Source organism: Neovison vison, chromosome 6 (assembly GCF_020171115.1).
Source record: "Neovison vison isolate M4711 chromosome 6, ASM_NN_V1, whole genome shotgun sequence".
Taxonomy (NCBI): Eukaryota; Metazoa; Chordata; class Mammalia; order Carnivora; family Mustelidae; genus Neogale; species Neogale vison.
In genome coordinates this window covers 164,483,026-164,503,183 of record NC_058096.1, presented here as the reverse complement: position 1 = coordinate 164,503,183, position 20,158 = coordinate 164,483,026, and the positions used below count along the sequence as shown (strand labels likewise).

At 44.8% G+C, this 20,158-nt stretch overlaps 1 protein-coding gene across 3 annotated transcripts in view; it reads left to right on the top strand.

The window, feature by feature from the left end:
* The window catches only part of ZXDC (ZXD family zinc finger C), a 39,552-nt gene that overhangs the window by 10,729 nt on the left and 8,665 nt on the right, over positions 1-20,158 (top strand). For all 3 annotated transcript variants that reach the window (XR_006385087.1, XM_044252864.1, XM_044252863.1), the window contains exons 6-8: positions 2,071-2,759; positions 3,914-3,976; positions 4,632-4,716. Coding sequence is in view for 2 of the 3 variants with exons in the window: in XM_044252864.1 (XP_044108799.1) it covers positions 2,071-2,759; positions 3,914-3,976; positions 4,632-4,716 (837 nt within the window). In the remaining variant the exon portion in view is untranslated. The remainder of the gene's footprint in view (positions 1-2,070; positions 2,760-3,913; positions 3,977-4,631; positions 4,717-20,158) is intronic.

Here is a 20,158-nt window from a genome sequence, read left to right as displayed (position 1 = left end):
GAGAAACGGGTGCTTGGGAACCTGCCTTGTTGTGGACTGACGCTGCCAGGGACTCTGCTAGACCCTGGGCTGGGTGTTGGAGTTCCCTCCCAGTGATCCTGGGGAGGGGCATCTTCACTGCTCCATCCCTGATGAAGCCGAGGTGGATAGGAGAGGGACTTGTCTGACGTCCCATACACTGGGAAGTGCTGGAGCGAGGTCATGCTTATAACTTTGGTCTAGATGCTGTATTAATTAATGTTCAATGATTTCTGAATATCAGGGCGTTGCAATAGCAGGTGTCTAGTAGATATTTCTGATTTCAAGGCTAAATAGGAAATTTATGAGCAAATTGGTGTCTGTTTGCACTGAGATTATTATTAATAATTTTTTTATCCGTATGAAATTCTCATGATAGTGAAGGAAATTTTTGGGAGGTTTTGTAAAAGAGACTGTTATCCGTTTTTAATTTCTGAATCTCTGCCATTTTTTAAAGTTGTTTTATTGGTACTGAGATACTTAGTGAAGAAGCAATAATATATTGATACTATTTTTCAGCTTTGAAGTAGTATGACAACTGAAGAAGATAATATTTGGGATTTGGTTATTAATTTATTTTAGAAGGGTCTGTCATGGATTTCTTTCATAGGTTGCATTAGAACTATAGTAGGCACTCTTACATGGAGTCCACCACTAAAAAGTATGAGTTTGGTATTAGCTAACAGTTGGTGCAGGAGGAATAGAGCCAAAGAACTAAGAGAGCCTTTCCCTCTGGCCAGGCACTGGCATGTTCTAGAAGCTTCAGCTATAAATTTCTTGGGAAGGATTAACTTCAGGGCCCTGTTTAGCTCCTTTACCCAAATATTTTATACTCCCATCTTCCTGTTTGCTTGCTGCTTGAAGAGTCCTAGGATTTGGGATGATTGATTGGGTTCACTGGTATATAAATTTCTGACTTGAACATTCATTGAAATTTTTTAAGATTTTATTTTTAAGTAATTTCTACACCCAACGTGAACTCGAACCCACAGCCCCAACCAAGATGAAGAGTCACGTGCTCCACTGACTAAGCCAGCCTGGCACTGTTCGGTGAAATTCTGTAAATGTATGCTAATGCTCACTTTTCCTCCAAGGGTAGTCTGACTGTTTAAGTTACTTAATTGAATGGCAAGAGATTCAAATATTTGATGAGTGAAATGACCAACAACAGAGGCTGAATGAACAATCAAGACTAAAGAGGGATTTACTAGAATTATTTTTTCTGTGATCATTAAGTACTGCTTAGGGGCTAGGTGCCAGTGCCTGGTGCTAAAGGGACATTGTTGGTGAGATAGACTCCCTGCCTTCAGGATGATCAAGGAAAGAGTATTAGAGTTTAGAAATACAGTGGTTGGGGGAGAAGGAGAGCCTATCAGGAGATGTTCCAGGGAGGGGACACAACTCCAGAGTGCCTGATGTCTTAGTTCTCTATAGTCGGTGGGGTTTGGACCTTGAGCCAGGGCATTTATCCCAGAGCATGCCAGACAGGACAGTTTTTTTACCCACTGATTACCCCCAGATGACTCAAATTTGTTTTGGAATGGCAGTTAGTTGTGGAGTGGGGCATAGATTTTGATGAGACATGAGCTGACACCAGCCGACTCCAAAAATATCCTGGAGCTGGAGTTCAGCTTGTGTCTGACTTCTGAAGATTTGTGGTCTGGGTTAGGTTTTACAGGCTCCTGAGGGCACTTCTTGTGTAGCAGAATGGGCATAGCATTTGAAGTCAGAAAGACATGGATTCAATTCTTCCCTCTTTCTGTTACAAGTTGATGTGACTTTAGGAAGTATTATTTAGACTCTCAGGTCATTTCCTGTCTGGAGAAATCCCTGTGAGCTCAAGGATTTGAGGGAGTATACTTTGAATGCCTCATAGGTTATCAAGCAATGCCTTTCTTCAGCCTGTGGCCACCTTCGATGCACCAGGCGGCAGGGACAGGAGGAGTAGATGTTACCTTGATGGCTTGCTTGCTGTGTAACATTTTAGCGTGAACAAAACCTCTGAGTCTGCTAAAGTGCACAAGACAACTGGAGTGTTCATTTCTCTTTCAGATCTCTTCCCTCAGCTTGGAGCTCCGAGTTCTCTTACACATAGCAGTGAACTTAGCAGCCCAGGCCAAAGTGAGCTGAACAACCTAGACCTGGCAGCGCTCTTCTCTGACGCACCTGGAGATGGTGGTAGTGCGGCAGGGGCCTCAGACGAGGCACTGAACTCTGGCATCCTGACTATTGATGTAACTTCTGTGAGCGCCTCACTCGGAGGGAACCTTCCTGCTAATAATAGTTCCTTGGGGCCCATGGACCCCCTGGTGTTGGTGGCCCACAGTGACATTCCTCCAAGCCTGGATAGCCCTCTCGTTCTTGGGTCAGCAGCCACCGTTCTTCAACAAGGCAGCTTCGGTATGGATGACGTACAGACTGTAAACGCAGGAGCTTTAGGCTGTTTGGTAGCTCTGCCTGTGAAGAACTTGAGTCCGGACCCACAGGCTTTGACCTCAGGTGGTCATTTAACAGATGCCACCTCCACCCTGACCTCTTCGAGCCCCCCACCTGGAGACACCGGTGGCCCAGAGTTGCTGGCTCCAATCAAAGTGGAACCGGCCTCGCCTCCCAGCCCCGACACTGTAAGGCAGCAGGAACGGAGCCGAGGGGCGCCCAGGTCGGTGTTCTGCAGCCCTGCGGAAAAGCACAGTCCTCAGAAAGACACGGGGCTCAGTGCGGGGACCGGCAGCTTCTATTTGGTATGAAGTGCTCTATTCAGTCACCACCGCATAACTCGCTTCTCTTACACTCAGTTTTGAGGATGTTCTGGATTAATCGTTCGTGTGCAGACATTTCTTACTGGTTTGCGAAAAGATGGAGCCCTGGACTACAAGTCTGGAAATCTGAATTCTGATCTTGAGTCTGGAACTGACTAGGTTTTATGACCTTAAGGGAATCACTTATTCTGTCTGAGCCTTAAATTCTCATTTATTTCTAAAATGAGGTTTGGCTAGATGATTTCTAAGGTCCTTTTGAGTTCTGTGATTCTGTGATGATGTGTTTCTTTTCTTGAAAAAAAAAATGGGGTATTTCGTAATGTTGAAATGTTCTGCCTTTGTGCTTTTCATGGAATAACAGGTCCTTAGACTTAATAATGGCCAGAGGAAGAGGAATCGTGTCATCAGGTTTAATGGAAACTTTAAAACCATGCAGAAAAATTAAAGAAAAAAAAATTAGAATTAACAAGGAAAAAAGGGAGTGGTTGGTGAGCTTTTGTTTCTGGAGGGTTTTAAGAGTACTTCTCCAATTTTGAGGCTCGGCAGTTAATATACTTTAATTTTATTTATGTCAGTTAATACATTTAATATAATTTAATTTAAAATAATTTAAAGATTCTTGGGGGAGCGTCTGATTATTTCCTCAGTCTCAGATGGGAGTGATCAAATAGGGTTTTTTTGTGGCATAGGTTAAATTTGATGGTGATATATATATTCAAAATGTTAAATCTTATTTTACCACAATTTAAAAAAAAAAAGTTAAATCCTTCACATTTGAATTTGAATCCGTTGTGAGGGATGTGGTAACCCATCTACCATGAGCCTTTCAGTCTGAGAGAAGCACAGTCTGTCATAACTTTTCGGATGGCTCTCACTTGTCGGTGGCCTAGCCGTACTTGCCAGCCTTTGCTTAGCTGGCCAGAGCAGTTGCTAAGCCACCCAGGTGACTGGGCCAAAATGGGGAGGTGGCCGAGGCTCAGAGGTCACTGGGGAGGCAGGGCCTGTGTGGAGGGCCTTGATACCTTGAGAAACCATAGTTCCTTGGTGTCACTGCATCTCCAGAGCCATGACTGTGGGTGGAGGCAGGAGGAGCCGCCATGACCTTGATCCTGACTCCTTGTTCATTTTCTCGCTAGCTGTGTGACGTTGGGCTGCCTCGATTCTCTGAGCACAGATGGTGTGTGGTGAATGGGTTACAGGTATGCCACAAGCTGTTGAGGGATGTTCTTTTTCTTTTTGTAGTGACAAGCATTAAGCTGTTTTTCTTATCAAACATTGACAAATTTACAGAAGTGAAGTCCCATTTGAATACTGTTTGGATACCTCCATAAACTTTCTGAATTCAGTAATGTAGTTCTTGTTTTGGTGTATATAACTTTTGAGTCTGGCACCTGCCACCAGAGCAGCCTCTGTAGTGGGTATATGAAATAGGGTCTCCCTGGGTCTGCCGTACAGGTGTCGTGTGGCATGTTCTGGAAAATGTTGAGAAGTGCTGCAGTTAATTAATCCTGAACCACCAAGGGAAGGCTGCTTGTTTCAGATAGCAGAGAAGTATGTAACTCCTTTTATAACAGTTTCTGTGTAAAGTATTTTAATATGTTTTAGACTTTGGAGGAATAAACTTTGCTTCTCTGGATAATAAAATTATGTATATTGTTCCAACTCTCATCCTGTTTAGTTGTCACTGTAATTGGATATAACAGTTGATTCTCCGTGAACCTTTGCTGGAGATCCTCAAAGATTGTTGGACTCAACTCTGTTCAGGAGGCAGACTTAGTACATTTCCGTAGTTCCTTTGCTACCCTTCCTTTACTATTTGGAATGAGTGACTGACATGCTTTTCTTTGGTCTCAGGAAAGTGGGGGCTCAGCAAGAACTGATTCTCGAGCCATTCAACTAGCCAAGAAAAAAAAGCAGAAAGGAACTGGGAGCAATGCAGGTGAGGCTGTGTGTGCTGGGGGATTGAGGGATCTGAGTCGCCCTGGGCCTTAATTAAGGACAGAAGAAACACAAGAATAGGTGTTTCTATGTTCTTTGTGTTACTTTTATGTTCAAAATGCCCTTTATCAATTCCTTAGTTTTATGTGAACCTAAGAAAAAATTATCCATTAAGAAAAAATTATCAGCAAGATTTCCAGCACCAGTATGGACGTGTTTTATTTATCTAAAAAAGGCTGTGCAGAAGTTAGTGGTCGCAGACTCCAGTGTCTGCTGCCTACCAGGCTGCTAGGACAAAGAATAGACTGGCCAGGGGCCAGAAGAGCAGAGGTGTGAACTTGAAATTAACTGGCCACTGGCCCCTTACCTTGGCACTGGGAAGAGCCTGGGGACAAGACTGCAGCTGTCCCAGGAGCAGGGTTCCCTGGAGCCAGCCCCTGGGTGACACGTGGCATTATGGATACCTAGTTCCGAGTTCTGTTGAAATCTTGTCATTTTAAAATGTCAGCAGTTGGTTTTTTTTTTTTTTGAATTAAAAAAAAAAAAAAAAAAAAAAACAAGAAACAGTGGACCAAACCAGACCTGCTGGTTTGTGGCTTCAAGTATCCATCCGGAAAGTGGAGTAGTGGGATGCGATGCTTAAAGAAACTGTGGCAATCCTTTTGTAAAGGTGATAGTGATTTCTTCTAATACCATTTTCTGCATATTTCATGTGTCTCTTTACCTAAAATTTGTTTGAAGGATATCAAAGGGTAGGGTGCCTGGTTGACTCAGTTGGTTAGGTTTCTAACTCTTGGTTTTGGCTCAGCTTCTGAACTCATGGGTGGTGGGATAGAGCCCTGAGTCGGTCTCTGCACTCACTCAGTAGTGAGTCTGCTGGAGATTCTCTCTCTCCCTCTCTGTCCCTCCTTTCACAAACACATGTGTTTCCTTGCTTGCACATGCTCTCTCTGAAATAATAAATGTTTTTAAGAAAAGAATAGTGATTTCTATAATCAGAGAAAATGTACAGTGACTTATACAACAATGACTTATACAATGTAGGGTTAGCAATACAGTTTTATGTCTTTCTGTTCGTAATAGCATGGCTTCTTTTCACTCCCTATTTCACTCCCTATTTTCTGTTAATTAGTTGTCTTAAAGCTGATACTGCCCTATAATGGATGTCATTCATGTCCGTGTTCATGATGACTGGGGAAGGGTTCAGGGCAGTTCAGGAAGTGTCCAGATGGCACTTGGAGAGATAATAAAAGAAGGTGTGGGGCGGGGGGAGAGGAGATAGGTAGAGTGAAAGAATTCAGCACAGACTAGGCCAAGTCCCTGAAGGGAGCCAGCTGCCTTTCGCCTGATAGGTAATCTCCATTTGAAGGAAGAAAAACACTGAGCATTCAGGGATACAGTGTGTGTCACATTGATTGCATTGCTTTGGGGTCATGTATAGGGAGCGTTTTATTTATTTTTAATTGTTTTTATAAATATTTCAGCATTATCTTTTAATAAGAAGGTCACTTAAAAAGCATAGTGATATGTTATTATCACTTCTTTAAAAAATAACAGTATTTCCTTCATATTTAGCAAGTGTTCAGATTTTCAGTTGTCTCAAACGCTGTAAATGTTTCTTGTAATTGTCTGCTTAAATCAGAATACAAGTAAGTCTCCTCTTACTCTTGGTTGGTATGTTTCTTAATTGTCTTTAACATGTATAGGTCTCTCCATTTCTCGCCCATGTATTTGTGGAAGAAACCGGGTGGCTTGTCCTGTCAAGTCGGCCAGGCTAGATTTGGCTGATGGCATCCGTTTTAGTTTAACAGGTTTCTTCTGTCATCTGGGGTTCCTGTAAATCCCTGGTTCTTGTGCTCTTGATCTGATGGGTCAGCCGATGGGGGTTGATGAAAGTCAGTTGCCAGTGTGGGGTGCTCTCCCAGAGGTCCGTGACATCTGGTGGTTGGTCTGTCCTGTGTTGTTAGCATCCACTGATGACCATGACTGGATTTATTAATTCCTGAGGATTTGCAGAAGATACTTCTCATTTCATTACTAGCTAGAATTCTGTAAAGAGCAGCTTCTCATCTATTCTTTACCTTGAGGTACAGTCATACTGGAAAGTCAGGGTAAATGTCTGAGCCTTTTTCTTCATCAGTTTTCAAAGTAATGAACTGGTTTCTTTGCATCCTCCAGTGGTGGTCAGACTACTTTTATACACTCGTTGATTTAAACATTTTTTAAAAAATATTTATTTATTTGACAGAGAGATCACAACAAGCAGGCAGAGAGACAGGCAGAGAGGAGGAAGCAGGCTCCCTGCGGAGCAGAGAGCCCGATGTGGGACTCAATCCCAGGACCCTGGGATCATGACCTGAGCCGAAGGCAGAGGCTTTAATCAGGCGCCCTGATTTATACATTTTATAGACTTTTTTAAAGGGGAAATAATCTCCAACCTCCAAATGTTTACGTAGTAGAATTTTTTCTTGTATTTATGAGGGCTTACATCTTTGTGCCCCACATATCTTTCTTGAAAAGCCCTCATGAAATCTTGTCATCAGCCAAGAGATAGAGAAATGATCCCTTTTCCAGAATCTTTGGGGCTAACTCTATTTCCCCTTCACCCCTTGTCATTTTATTATACTAGAATTTTAGACTTGTAGAATAAATGATTCCTTGGCTGGCCATACTCTATGATTATTGTCACTCACTCATGTTTTCCAGCTGTAGAACCCCTTACCCAGCCTCCCCTCATATTACCATCTCCCATAGTCATAGTGTGTTTACCCAAGCTAAGGAGTGATCACCACCACAGTCCCAGGGAGCGGACTGCAGACTCTATCTGGGTTTGACCGGCACCCTACTGCTGATCCTGTCGGGGGTCCCAGACTGCACTTGGTTGTCACAACTCCTTAGTCTCCTGCAGTCTGGGTCAGTTCCTCAGCTTTCCTCGCCCTTCATGATACATTTGAAGAGTGCTGGTCCTTTACTCTGTTTGGGCCTGATGCTTTTTTTCATTAGGAGGAGGTGATGGAGCCAGAAGTGAGGTACCCATCGCACTGTGTCATATTGGGGTCCATGCAATAAACGTATTACAGGTGATATTAACCATTATCACCGGGTTAAGGTGTTGTCTGCCAGGTTTGTGCATCATGAAGTTATTATTTTTTCCTTTTACAGTGAATGAATATTTATTTTTAGGTCAATACTTTGAGATGGTGTGCAAATCTCAGGGATCTGCGAGATGACCCTAAACTTCTACAATTCGCAGGGTCTCTGAGACTACTCTCAGGTTCACTAATTCTCGAGGAGGGCTCAGAACTCACAGTTAGCGATTGAAAAGTGAAAAGTGAGTGGAAAAGATTTAGAATTAAGTCAGCCAAGGGAAGAGGAGAGGCATAGGGCAGGTTCCAGGTGACATCCTAGTGTGAAGCTTCCCACCGGCCTCTCCCTGGAGTTGTGTTGCCAGCTAGGGGAGTTCACCTCAGCCTTCATGTCTCAGTTGCACAGATGGCTGGCTGCCTGTCCATGTGGCTGACTTGGTCTCCAGCCCCTCTAAAGGTCGAGCGGACACTGTGACCCAAGACCTACATTCTAAGTCACACTGTTAGACTATCTGGAGTAGCTGAGAGCTCCCAGGTAAACAGACACACTTCCCAGGCAGGAACTTCCAAGGACCTTGTGATTTCTTCTCAGGAGCCAGGGGCAAAGGCCGGACGTGATCTTTGGCAAGGTTAATCTGCCCATACTTATGCAAATATCCTTTTTCTCTTTAAATCTCCCATCAATTCAGGGCTTAAGGGTAGATTTTGTTACAGTGATGTTCTAGTGGTGACTTATTCTTGTGCATTCATTAGACAACTTCTGTAAGGAAAAGCTATCTCTTGTAACTCATTTATTTATTTCCTTCTGTCAGTATGGACTCAAAGGTATTTCTCCTTTAGGCTATTATAAGGAATATTAGACTATAATCAGTATTATCAGTATTCATTTTGCTGTTCAGATTGTTTCAGCTTTGGCCACTGGGAGCTTTTTCGGTTGGATTCTTGTGCTGTGGTTTTTTAGGGGGCGTTTCCCTACCTTCTGGTACCAACTGTGTGCTCCCTGCCCCAGCCCAGTATTCAGTCACTTCCCCAAGGAGTGCTATTCCTTTTATTAGAAAAAGGTATTAGAAACCAAGGTCTGGTTGCTCTGTGTGGTTGTTGCTCATTGCTATCCAGCTGTCATTGTGTCTAGGCCCTCACAGTAGACAGTACTAGGAAATATCTTCATGTACATTAGCATGCTGGCTGTGTTTTGAATTCAGAATATTTTACGTTTTAGAATGGTAATAAGGTTCATATATTCTATATTTCTTAACATACCCAGTTACTTCATCAGCACTTTTCAGTTAAATATATTCATTTAATAAAAGTTCAGGTCAGGTGTTGGCCGGTGATTATTTTTGGCACCAAATTTAGGAGGGGAAATGTGGGTTTGGGAGCTTTTTGGTTTTCAGGATTAAAGGATTTATTTGTGTAATAAGGCTAAGAACAGAGAAGTTGTAGGGAAACAGGACTTAGTGGAATTGAGACGTTTAAACACGGTTGGGATTTTTTTGTCACTGTAGTTAAGTGCAGAGTACACATATCGAGTCTTAGAAAATGTGCAGTCTGAATGATTTGAAAGATAAAGGTAAAATGTCTAAAATTAAAGATTATTCCTGTTGGGTTGCTCTTGCATATAGAAAATAAAATTGTGCTAGTTTCTTTATCTTTAGTATTGTGGCTTTCCCTGCCCCAAATAAACCAAGAATATTTTCTCAACATAAAAAGTAATGAGAAACTTTCCTTCTTGAATCTGATAGGGAAACAAACTTTTTTTTTTAATGTAACCAGCTTCGGGATTATGAATAGATATGTACCTTTCTTGTCTCTAAGGGCTGGGGAAAGGAAAGAACAGATGGGGCTTACAGGAAGACACAGTAAACAGCAAAATCTACTGACTGCCGTTTTTCTTAACGAAGTGAAAAAGGAAAATCCCAATTCTTTGTTGTCTAGAAGAAACACACCCTGATGAAAATATTTAGGAAGGTTAAAATTTAAGACCAAAAAAAAAAAAAAAAAATTTAAGACCAGATAAAACAAAAAACAAGGGTCAATAGTAATATTAGAGATGTGGAATTCAAAGGAAACAATTGGGGCAGAGAAGGTTTTCCCTATTTTTGGATGCTGTTCACATGTAATCAACAGCAAGACTAAGATTTATAACCAGGCACGTGAGTATTTATATGAAAACTTATAATATCAAATAGGATAAAATAAAAACTGGTGGAAATCTATAATTGGATAAATGAAAACCTAGCAATATTGGAAGTGGGTAATTAAACTCATTTGCAGATCAAGCACAAAAAAAAATACAGATATGAAGGATTAATAAAATTTAATAAGTTGTACTCCATAACCATGGGATATTTATCAAAATTAAACTGAATAAACTAGGCCATTAGGAAAACTGTAACAAAGTGTTAAGGGGGAAAAACCCAACCTGGCAATACATGTTTTTACTATAGTGTGGTAAAATAGAAAGTAAAAATTCGGGGCACCTGGGTGGCTCAGTCGGTTAAGCAGTTTACATTCTGCTCAGGTCATGATCCCAGGGTCCTAGGATGGAGCCCCGCATCGGGCTCCCTGCTCAGCAGAGAGCCTGCTTCTCCCTTCCCTGGTTCTTGTGCTCTTGTCCTCCCACTCGCTCTCCCTCCCTCTCAAATAAATAAAATCTTAAAAAAAAAAGTAAAAATCACTTGGAAAACAAAAGAACCTACTAAACTCTGAGTAAAGAAATAAAAGCTGATTACGGATAGTTACAGAAAAACTGGATCACCATCCAGTTACGGAGTATGAATTGAGCAAGCAGCCTCCTTGCTTTCTCCTTTGTAAAATGGTTAATAAAAGCACCAACTTAGGATTCTTGGGGTGATTAAATGAGATAATACAGATGAAATGCCTAAAAGCAGTCAGTGTCAGCTTCTCGTTGTTAGGTATGCAGGCAGGGGATGTTACCCAAGCCAGAGCCGCATTTATGACCCGAGTGCCTGCCTGTTAAATGCTCAAAAGGAAGCTAAGAGGAATAGCTATTATTTCAGGATGGAAAAAGAACAAACGTGAAGGGAGTCAGATCCAGATTTTGACACTTGAATGTGCAACCTATTCGTGATTTAAGAATGCTCTGTGTGGGCCAAACAAAACATCCTTCAGTGGATACAGTCCCTGTTAGTGTCTACCTCTGTCTGCGTGGTTTTACCAAGAGAGAAGAGAAAGCGTAAGTGAATTCCACCTATATAATAGAGAGTCAGTATCATGCAAACCACATGGTAATACATTGGAGTACTTGCAGTAGAATGCACGATTTAAAAAAAAAATCACCATTATTCAGAAATAAAAGTATAAACAGTTCAGCAACCCCCAGATGAAGTTAGTATTTCAGAAGCTCATGCTGGTACTTGGGTTATGTTATTTTCTCAGTAGATTATGTATTTATTGAAAAAATTGGTATCCATTATTGATAGAATTAGGAATGCAATAAAGATTCCGTAGCCCAAACTAAGAGCCAACATCATATCACTGGTGGCTTACCAAAAGCATTCTGCATGTGCCAGAATTCTTTTATTATCATTGTTAACCCTTTTATTATCATTGTTAGCTGTTGCTCTGGATGTTCTTGCCATTGAAATCAAGAAAAATAGGAGCTTGAAGGGAAGAGACAGTAACTTAAGAGATGATTTGACCACTTACTGGAAAACCCCATAGAATCAAGTGAAAACTGGTGAGAACTTAAATGACATCGAAGTGACCACTTCTAAACATAGCCATTGGCAGTGTCCTGTGTGGCAGCAGTAGCTAGTTAGGAAATGCAGCAGAGAGAGCAGTTCATGTGCAGTAGCAACAAAAATTCTAGAACAATTGGGGGAGATTTCATAAGCAGGCAGGGCATAAAGGAAGAGAGGAGACAACAAAACTTGGGACTGAGAGGAGAGACGATGCTTCCAGATGTCCTCACTCCTGTTTTGATACATGTCCCCTGCGGAGTGCCATTCAGGGATACCACTGCTTGCATTCTGATGTGGGAGCTGGGGTGGGGGTCGGGGGAGCTTTGGATAAACAAAAACACTGAATCAAATGGTAAATGAGAATACAAGAAAACGGGTATGTGATCCTTTGTGGTTTATAGTAGGGTAGAGAGAGTCCTCAACAGAGGGGGAGACCCTTGACAAAGGTGAGAAAGGGAGCCATGAGGATGGATCTGGGCAAAGTCCCTGTGAGCCTGAGGCTGGAAAGTACTCTCAGCAGAAAGACCTTTGTTGTTGGAGTTTGGAGGCCCAGGGGGTCCTTTTCTGAAGTGGTCAGAGAGCTGGTGGGAGGCTGGGCTGTTGAGGGCCGCTAAGGGTCTTGGAACTGTTGGAGCTTCGGCTTTCACTCCAAGTCAGATGGGGAGACATAGGGACGTAGTTGGAAAAGTGACATGGTCCTTTGAAAGGATCATCCCAGCTGCTCTTCTGATAGTAAACCGTAAGGGGCAAGGACGGCGGGTAGGGCTTCCTCGTAGTCCCCAGTAGGAAATGACTGTGGCCATGGGCAGATGGTGGTTGCCAGTGGGAAGAGGTGGGTAAATCCTGGATCTGTCTTAAAGATGGGTCCAACAAGATTTGCGGACAGCTCTGGGGTTTGGGAGAGGAAGAACTCATTATTGCAGACATGCTAACTCTTCCCACGGTATTTCATGCAATTCCATTTGAAATTCCGAGGACACTTGTGTGGGAACCTACGGTCAGGGATTCCTGAGGACGGATGGAAAACTAGCCTGGAGGCATTACTCTGTGTTTGGGAGGACATCTCACAGGCGTCAACCACTGAAGCTGTGATGGGGCTGTGATCCGTAGGACAGGACACAGGGACGCACATTGATCGATAGGCCCAAGACCAACACTCTTGTGTGTGTCGAGGTGGCTCCTATTATTGGCAAATGAGTAATGGCCTTTTGGGAAAAAGAGACTAAAATTCCATACAGGATAAAGAAAAGACAAGAGGTTTCAGGTTTCTGAAAAGCATGGAAAGCTGTCCAGATAGCCAACACTTGCTTTGCCCTCATCTGTGTGCTTTACATGATTTAGCTTGCCTGTCTTCACAGTAGCTCCCTAAGGTAGAGACTTAACTACCAGCCTGCTCTACAGCTGGGCCGCCAGAGCCACTCCCCCAGTGCGCTCACTGCTCAGAGGGTACGGATGCCCAGAGCAGAGGGAGCAGAGCAGAGGGCCAGCCCTTGGGGATCGGTGGACGCTGAAAGGTTTTAAATGAGTGTGCACAGCATGAAGTAAGAGGAAAGATGGGGATGGGACATGAGTAGGCACTGTGCAGAAGGTGGCCAACAAATGAGGAAGCAGAGGGGATGTGCTTGGTGCTCAGAGGCAAGGAAACCCAGAGCCCACAGGGGTGCACGTGGAACATGGGGATGCAGTGTGACATTTCTGGATGGTCACTTGATACTATTTGCAAGAGCCAGAAGATTCACGTAACGTCCAGTCGTGAAATGAATGTGTTGTAACTTATCTCAAGGAAATATCCAGGGATCTACGTCAACGGACAGCTGCTGCCCAGTGCTGAGCTGTGTATTACTAAATATCGTTCGTGTCTGCCAGGAAAGTGGCACACTTGGTGCATATTTTTGGTAAGTTCGTGTTCATAAGAAAAGCTGGGTGTGTTGTCGGTAGACATATTTGTGTATGTATTTGCACAGAAACAAAAATGGTAGAACACATACCCTTGCAGGGTTAGTAGTTTTTTTGAGTGTTAAGATTGAGTTTTTAAATCATTTTTCATCATTTTCATTTTCTGTATTTGAAAACACATGAACTACATAATTAGAAAATAAATATTAATCACCCCCATCTAAGTAGTGGGAACTAGAACAGTGGTCCCCTGTGTCCCACCCTGGGGTGGAGTGTACGAGTGGAGGTTTTTGGGTTGCACCTGAGGCACTTGGGTGGGCTCTCCAGCTGCTTCCCCTATAACTGAGACAGGAATAGTCTGGAATTGGTTTCCCTGCCCAGAAAGGGATGATGAGAGCAGCAGGGAGTGGGCAGAGGGGCCAGGCAGCATGGGGCAGGACCCCTTTGTGGCTCCTGTAGCTTCGCCAGCTTGTCCAGCACAGGAAGGTGGGCATGCGGATGGAGGGGGAGCTGATAGACCTGCTTGGTGCCACTGGTCAGTCTATGCCACGTGAATGTTTGAATAATTGGGTTGGATTGATTAAGTCAGTGATCTATTTTTTTTAATAGTGTGTATATATATATATTTTTTTTTAATATTTTTCTCACATTAAAGCAAAAATTTTGGGGCATATATCACCAGGCTCCTCCCATTTCTTCCTGTTGCTGCCATGCTGAGAGCAGAAGGGGCACACTGAGGGAGACAGGAGGAAGGCCCCCATGCAGGCTGTCCATTAACTGGGGAGCAGTGGCAATTGTAACTCTTTCTAGAAGAGAGTTCTGGGAACGTTCACACAGGCACTCCTGAAAGAGTGGATTGTGAACTCGAGTGTCATGAAGCTCCTTGGTTGGTGGATGGGGTGCGTGGACTGCAGCCAGAGAAAGCCCCCTCTGATGGTGTGGGAAAGTGTGCATCTGAATCTCTCAGGGCTTTCTCATACCCTGTTTGACTCTGTTTAGGCACCCTGGAGGACAGATGGGGCCTGTGACGGCATGCAAAGTGCCTTGGAGGCTGTGGGGAGGCCATCTGGTCTGGTGTTTGCTTTTAGGTACCGGATGACATTGCTCTCGCTGTCTGTGGTGGTTCCCTCTGCACTGCTGGCCTTTACCTGGCCAGGCTTAGACTCTGCAGGTTAGGGTAAGCACAGCATGTTTGCCTTGAGCAGCTCTTTGTGGAGTGAGTCTCCTGGCGGTGCACTTTGGCCAGGGCCACAGCCATCTCTGGTCATTGTTCCCATAGGGCTGAGAGTCTGTGTGGTCCCTGGACTGGAGCTGTGGTTTTGAGGGCTGGCATAGCCAGAGATCTCCTGAAGCAGGATACAGGGGCGTGGTGGTAGCCATCTTCCTGTTGTGCTGGTGGGGAAATGTGGCCTCCTATCCCTGAATCAGCTGTGAGTTGAGGTGTTCTACACTGGGACAGTAAGCTGGTGATACGCATTTTCTCAGTCCTGGTCCTCTAGGTCTGCCCTTTACTGACGAGCAGCGGTCACTTATTTTGGTTTCTGTTAGCTGTATGCTGCCCTGTGCTGTTCCTTGCTGGAGTGCATGTCTTGCTTCCTTTCTGTCTCCCTGGTAGATGCCTGTTTCCCTGTAGGTCCTCTCATCTCGCTGCCAGGGGAGTGTGGAAGCCTGCTGAGGGCCCTCCCTGGCAGGTCCCTAACCCCGGTGAGGAAGAGGCCTTTGTTCGCGAAAGATGTGATTGGCTTGGCCATGCATTTGAGATTTCTGCTGCCACCTGAGGTGATTTGTGGGGACAGTGCCAGGTGGCAGTGTCTGGGGATCAGAGCACCAACTCAGGAGTCCAGAATGCAGTTGAGGTCTGCTCGTGCGGTCTCATGGCCTTGGGCAAGTGTCTGCACTCTGGCTGCAACAGCATCCTCTGTCACAGGAGGCGGTACAGGACCTGCCTTCCTAGGTGGTCATGTGGATTACACTCGAGGATTCTTGTCAAACAGCCCACTGCTGATTGAAGGACCCAGTGCTTCGTTGAATTCCGTGTAGGTTTTGCTCATCACAACACATACTTCTGTACCTTCAGTTAGCCTTGTGTTGGAGCAGAATAAGGAAAACAGTGGCAGGGCTTTGTGTCTATGTGGTTTCGGGCCCCTGGCTCTTACAGTTCAGCTGACAGAGGTGGGAACCATGCCCTGGGAGCCCCGGCCTGCTGTCCTTGGCCTAATACGTGCTTTGGTTGTCCTGAACTATGGATGTACTTGGGGATGTACTCTGTCCCATAGCCTGTCCCCTTGGGAGCTCCTATACAGCCTTTTTCTGTGAAGTCTGAGTCACCCTTCCCGACTTGCTGGTTTGACCTTCATAGCCTCAAGAACTGTCTTTCCTAGGCTTCCAGCCAGGGTTGGCCAGCGGGCGCATTGGCAGGAGATTAGGTGGAGGGAGGAAGGGGGAACCAGGACCTGCTCTTGTTCCACTTCAGTGGGAGTTTTATGACAATGGCTGTATCTCCCCCGTGGTCTCAGTTCTTGCTGGGCAGCCCCTGACATAATTCTGGTTTATGTGCACTGTCTGTCTTCTGGATTCTGGGTGTGGTGGGTGCCTACGGGCTATACTGACTAGGGTGTTTTCTCCTTAGTGCACCGTCACTGGTATACATGTTGGCATGACATCCCTCTGGGTGCAGTACCTTGAGTGTTCCCGGGGCCCTGATGGGACCCTGATGGACCCCCTAACGTGAGCAGTTTCTCCAGGGCCGTGACTGCATTATGGCTGCAGTGTTACCCAAACCTTTTCCAAGGCCTCTTGCCACCACTGGCCCCTTCTGTTTCCAGGATGATGTTGGGCTTCATCATCAAGTATGGATTGTAGGCCCATCTCTGTGTCCCTGGGAAATAGCTGTACTTAGGACACAGGTAGCCAGTTGTAGGCTTCATGGTAAGGCTTACCATTCTAGCCCTGTACCCAGTGGAGTAAAGAGTCAGTTGATATTTGTTGAAAGAATGATAAAGCATGAAGAGACAGCTAATCACCAGACACATGTCAAGTAGCAGCCGTTCAGTAAGCGTACCCCTTGCTGTACCTGACAGAGGGGCATTAATTCAAGCTGACTGTACACCCAGCATGGTTCTCACAGGAAGCCTGTGAGATGCAGGTGCGCATACTCTGTTGTCTGGATGAGGAACCCAAGGCACAGAGAGATGCAGTTGATGGGGGCAGCACAGCTGATGGGTGACTGTGCTGGGGGTAGAAGCCCAGGCTGACCGGCTCCAGAGCCTTCAACCAGCCTGTCAGCTGTACAACACACAAGAACAGCGTGTCTCCCCTTCAGTGAATGAAGTGGACATGGAACTCCCGGGTAAAATATTAGCACCTGGATTCCAGATGATTAGGGCTGGTCCAGGGTTGCAGGTGGGCCAAGGTTAAGCAGCTGTCAGTGTAATTTGCCACATCAGGAAGCTGGAGGAGAATCCTGCCATCTTCACTGACTCTGAACAAGGCAGTTGAGAAAATTAATCATCGCTGATTTTTAAAAATCATAAACCTTAACTAGGAACAAAAGAGTTTTCCATAATAATAGAGAGCAAGTTAGAATAGTAGTCAACATTATTTTCAGTGAGGAGATGTGTTCCCATTATAATCGGAAGAGGCAGCGAAGCTGACACTTCAACAGTATTGGACATTTTTATTGAAGCTTTAGAGAAAAACTGATAAATAGGAAGATGTGATTACCTATCGATGATGATTATTGGGCTTAGAAAACCCAAGGGGATAGAATCAATTATAAATAAGGATAACTAGGTAGCTAATTGTACAAAAAGTGTTTGCATATATCACAGGAGTAGCTTTTTTATTACAGTAATTGGAAAAACAGTAATGAAAAATAGATCTCACTCATAATGGCCATAAAAGTACTGAAGTATCTCAGTTTCACCAGTGACATATAGGCTGGGTCTGGATAAGGCCCTGTCCACAGCTTATTATATACTTGGATGGAACACTCTGTTCTGTTAATTTACATCTTTTATTCAGTTCCTTTAAAATCCCAAAGGAACACTTTTTTTTTTCTCCAATTTATTTATTTTCAGAAAAACAGTATTCATTATTTTTTCACCACACCCAGTGCTCCATGCAAGCCGTGCCCTCTACAACACCCACCACCTGGCACCCCAACCTCCCACCCCCCCCGCCACTTCAAACCCCTCAGATTGTTTTTCAGAGTCCATAGTCTCCCATGGCTCACCTCCCCTTCCAATTTACCCAAAAGCACATACCCAATGTCCATAACCCTACCCCCCTTCTCCCAACCCCCCTCCCCCCAGCAACCCACAGTTTGTTTCGTGAGATTAAGAGTCACTTATGGTTTGTCTCCCTCCCTATCCCATCTTGTTTCATGGATTCTTCTCCTACCCACTTAAGCCCCCATGTTGCATCACCACTTCCTCATATCAGGGAGATCATATGAGAGTTGTCTTTCTCCGCTTGACTTATTTCGCTAAGCATGATACGCTCTAGTTCCATCCATGTTGTCGCAAATGGCAAGATTTCATTTCTTTTGATGACTGCATAGTATTCCATTGTGTATATATACCACATCTTCTTTATCCATTCATCTGTTGATGGACATCTAGGTTCTTTCCATAGTTTGGCTATTGTGGACATTGCTGCTATAAACATTCGGGTGCACGTGCCCCTTTGGATCACTACGTCTGTATCTTTAGGGTAAATACCCAGTAGTGCAATTGCTGGGTCATAGGGCAGTTCTATTTTCAACATTTTGAGGAACCTCCATGCTGTTTTCCAGAGTGGTTGCACCAGCTTGCATTCCCACCAACAGTGTAGGAGGGTTCCCCTTTCTCCGCATCCTCGCCAGCATCTGTCATTTCTTGACTTGTTGATTTTAGCCATTCTGACTGGTGTGAGGTGATATCTCATTGTGGTTTTGATTTGTATTTCCCTGATGCCGAGTGATATGGAGCACTTTTTCATGTGTCTGTTGGCCATCTGGATGTCTTCTTTGCAGAAACGTCTGTTCATGTCCTCTGCCCATTTCTTGATTGGATCAAAGCCATCTATGAAAAACCCACCGCAAATATCATTCTCAATGGAGAAAAACTGAAAGCTTTTCCACTAAGGTCAAAGGAACTTTTTAAAAGAAAAAAACCACCTGTCCATTTTAAGTTCATCTGGAAGAATAACTTCATTAAAATCTCCATGCAGACTTCAAAAAAGAGAGGGCATGGGTCAGGGAGACCACTGCGCTGGTGACGCAGGCCTGCTGAGGAGTGTTGGAGATGAAAGTGGGCCGGTGCTCTGGTGGGGAGCAGGCCTTCTAGGCAGCTGGGGACAGCCGGAGCAGAGGCACGTGGGCCAGTAAGCAAAAGCTGCGCAGCCCATCAGTGGTTCTGGTAACGTGGGTTTACTCTTCAGGAAAAGTAATGGTGATTTTGTACACGCTTTCTCCCTGCACCGTAGTTCCACCACCCAGGGAAAACCGCTTCCGGCATTCGATGTTGAACATTTTCCCAGGTGTATAAACTACACCTGTTACTTTTTTTAAAGAAATGATACACATATATTTTTATCTGCTTTTTGCTTTTAAACATGACTATCTTTCCTTGTGAATAAATACATGTTTGTGGTTTATTCTTTACTAGCCATGTAGGATGGACCACTTCAGGACTATGAAGGGGTTAGGCTCCAGTGCCCTCCACCATCCAGGATACATAACGGGGCCAGCCTCCCATCCCTAGGAGAACTGGGGAATAGTTACTGAGACAGGTCACTGTACTCTCTGGTTCAGTGAGGATCCTCAGCAGAGCCCAAGGTTATCAGGCCCCTCCTGCACACCTGGTGGGGGTAGCAAGTGAGCCATTGGAGCCCACAGTATGCAGAATAGAGAGCTGACCATACTGAGCGCAGAGCCCTCCCGGGATGAGGAGGCCACATGCGTGGGGTGGTACTGGATTCTGTAGCTGTCAGCCTAGGGGCGACTTCAGGAGGTGTGCCGGCAGAGCCGTTTGCCTGAGTCCTCACCTAATTCTGGTCATGGTCTTGCTGCAGCGCGGTGCACTGGTGAGTTGGGGACTCGGGGGCATGCAGTGGCGTACTCCAGCTCGCTTGGCTATTTCACACCCAAATAGGGTTGTCTTTTATGTCTCCTCAGCCAGAAGCTGACCTGCTGGTCGGCTTTATTCTTCTGTCCTCTCCCTGCTCTTTCAGGTTATCGAGCACAATCCAGTGTTTGAGGTAAATGTTGAGATTACTGAAGCAAAATTCAGTTCATTTGAAGATGACTTGCCCTCTAAGGTTTTCTGGATTTCTACTGTGAGAAAGAAGTTTTTTATGTTTCTTGACATTGGTCTGTAGGTTAAGTTGGTCACGTTACATGCAGTGCCGTGACATCTTTTACTAGTGAGGACGGCTGTGTGGCCATTGTAGGGTCATTTGTAGAGACCGTGGGTCAGCTTTAAGCCCTCCGGCATCCGTGGCTTAGTGGGCTTGTGTAGCCAACTCTGGAAGGGTGTGATTTTCAGACATTGTACGCGGTGATGGCACACTGTCGGATGGTACAATGTACCGTCTGGGGTCACGTAACCCAGCACCCTGCCCCGATGGCACCAGCAGGTCAGCAAGGTGTTTTTTCTCCGGAGCAGGGAGTCTGGAGGCCAGGTGCAGGGCGCTCAGCACATCAGCTCTCGTTCCCCTCTCCTTGCCCTGCCTTCTTCCTTCGCAGCTTTCTCAGGGTGCCAATGGGGAGTGCTCA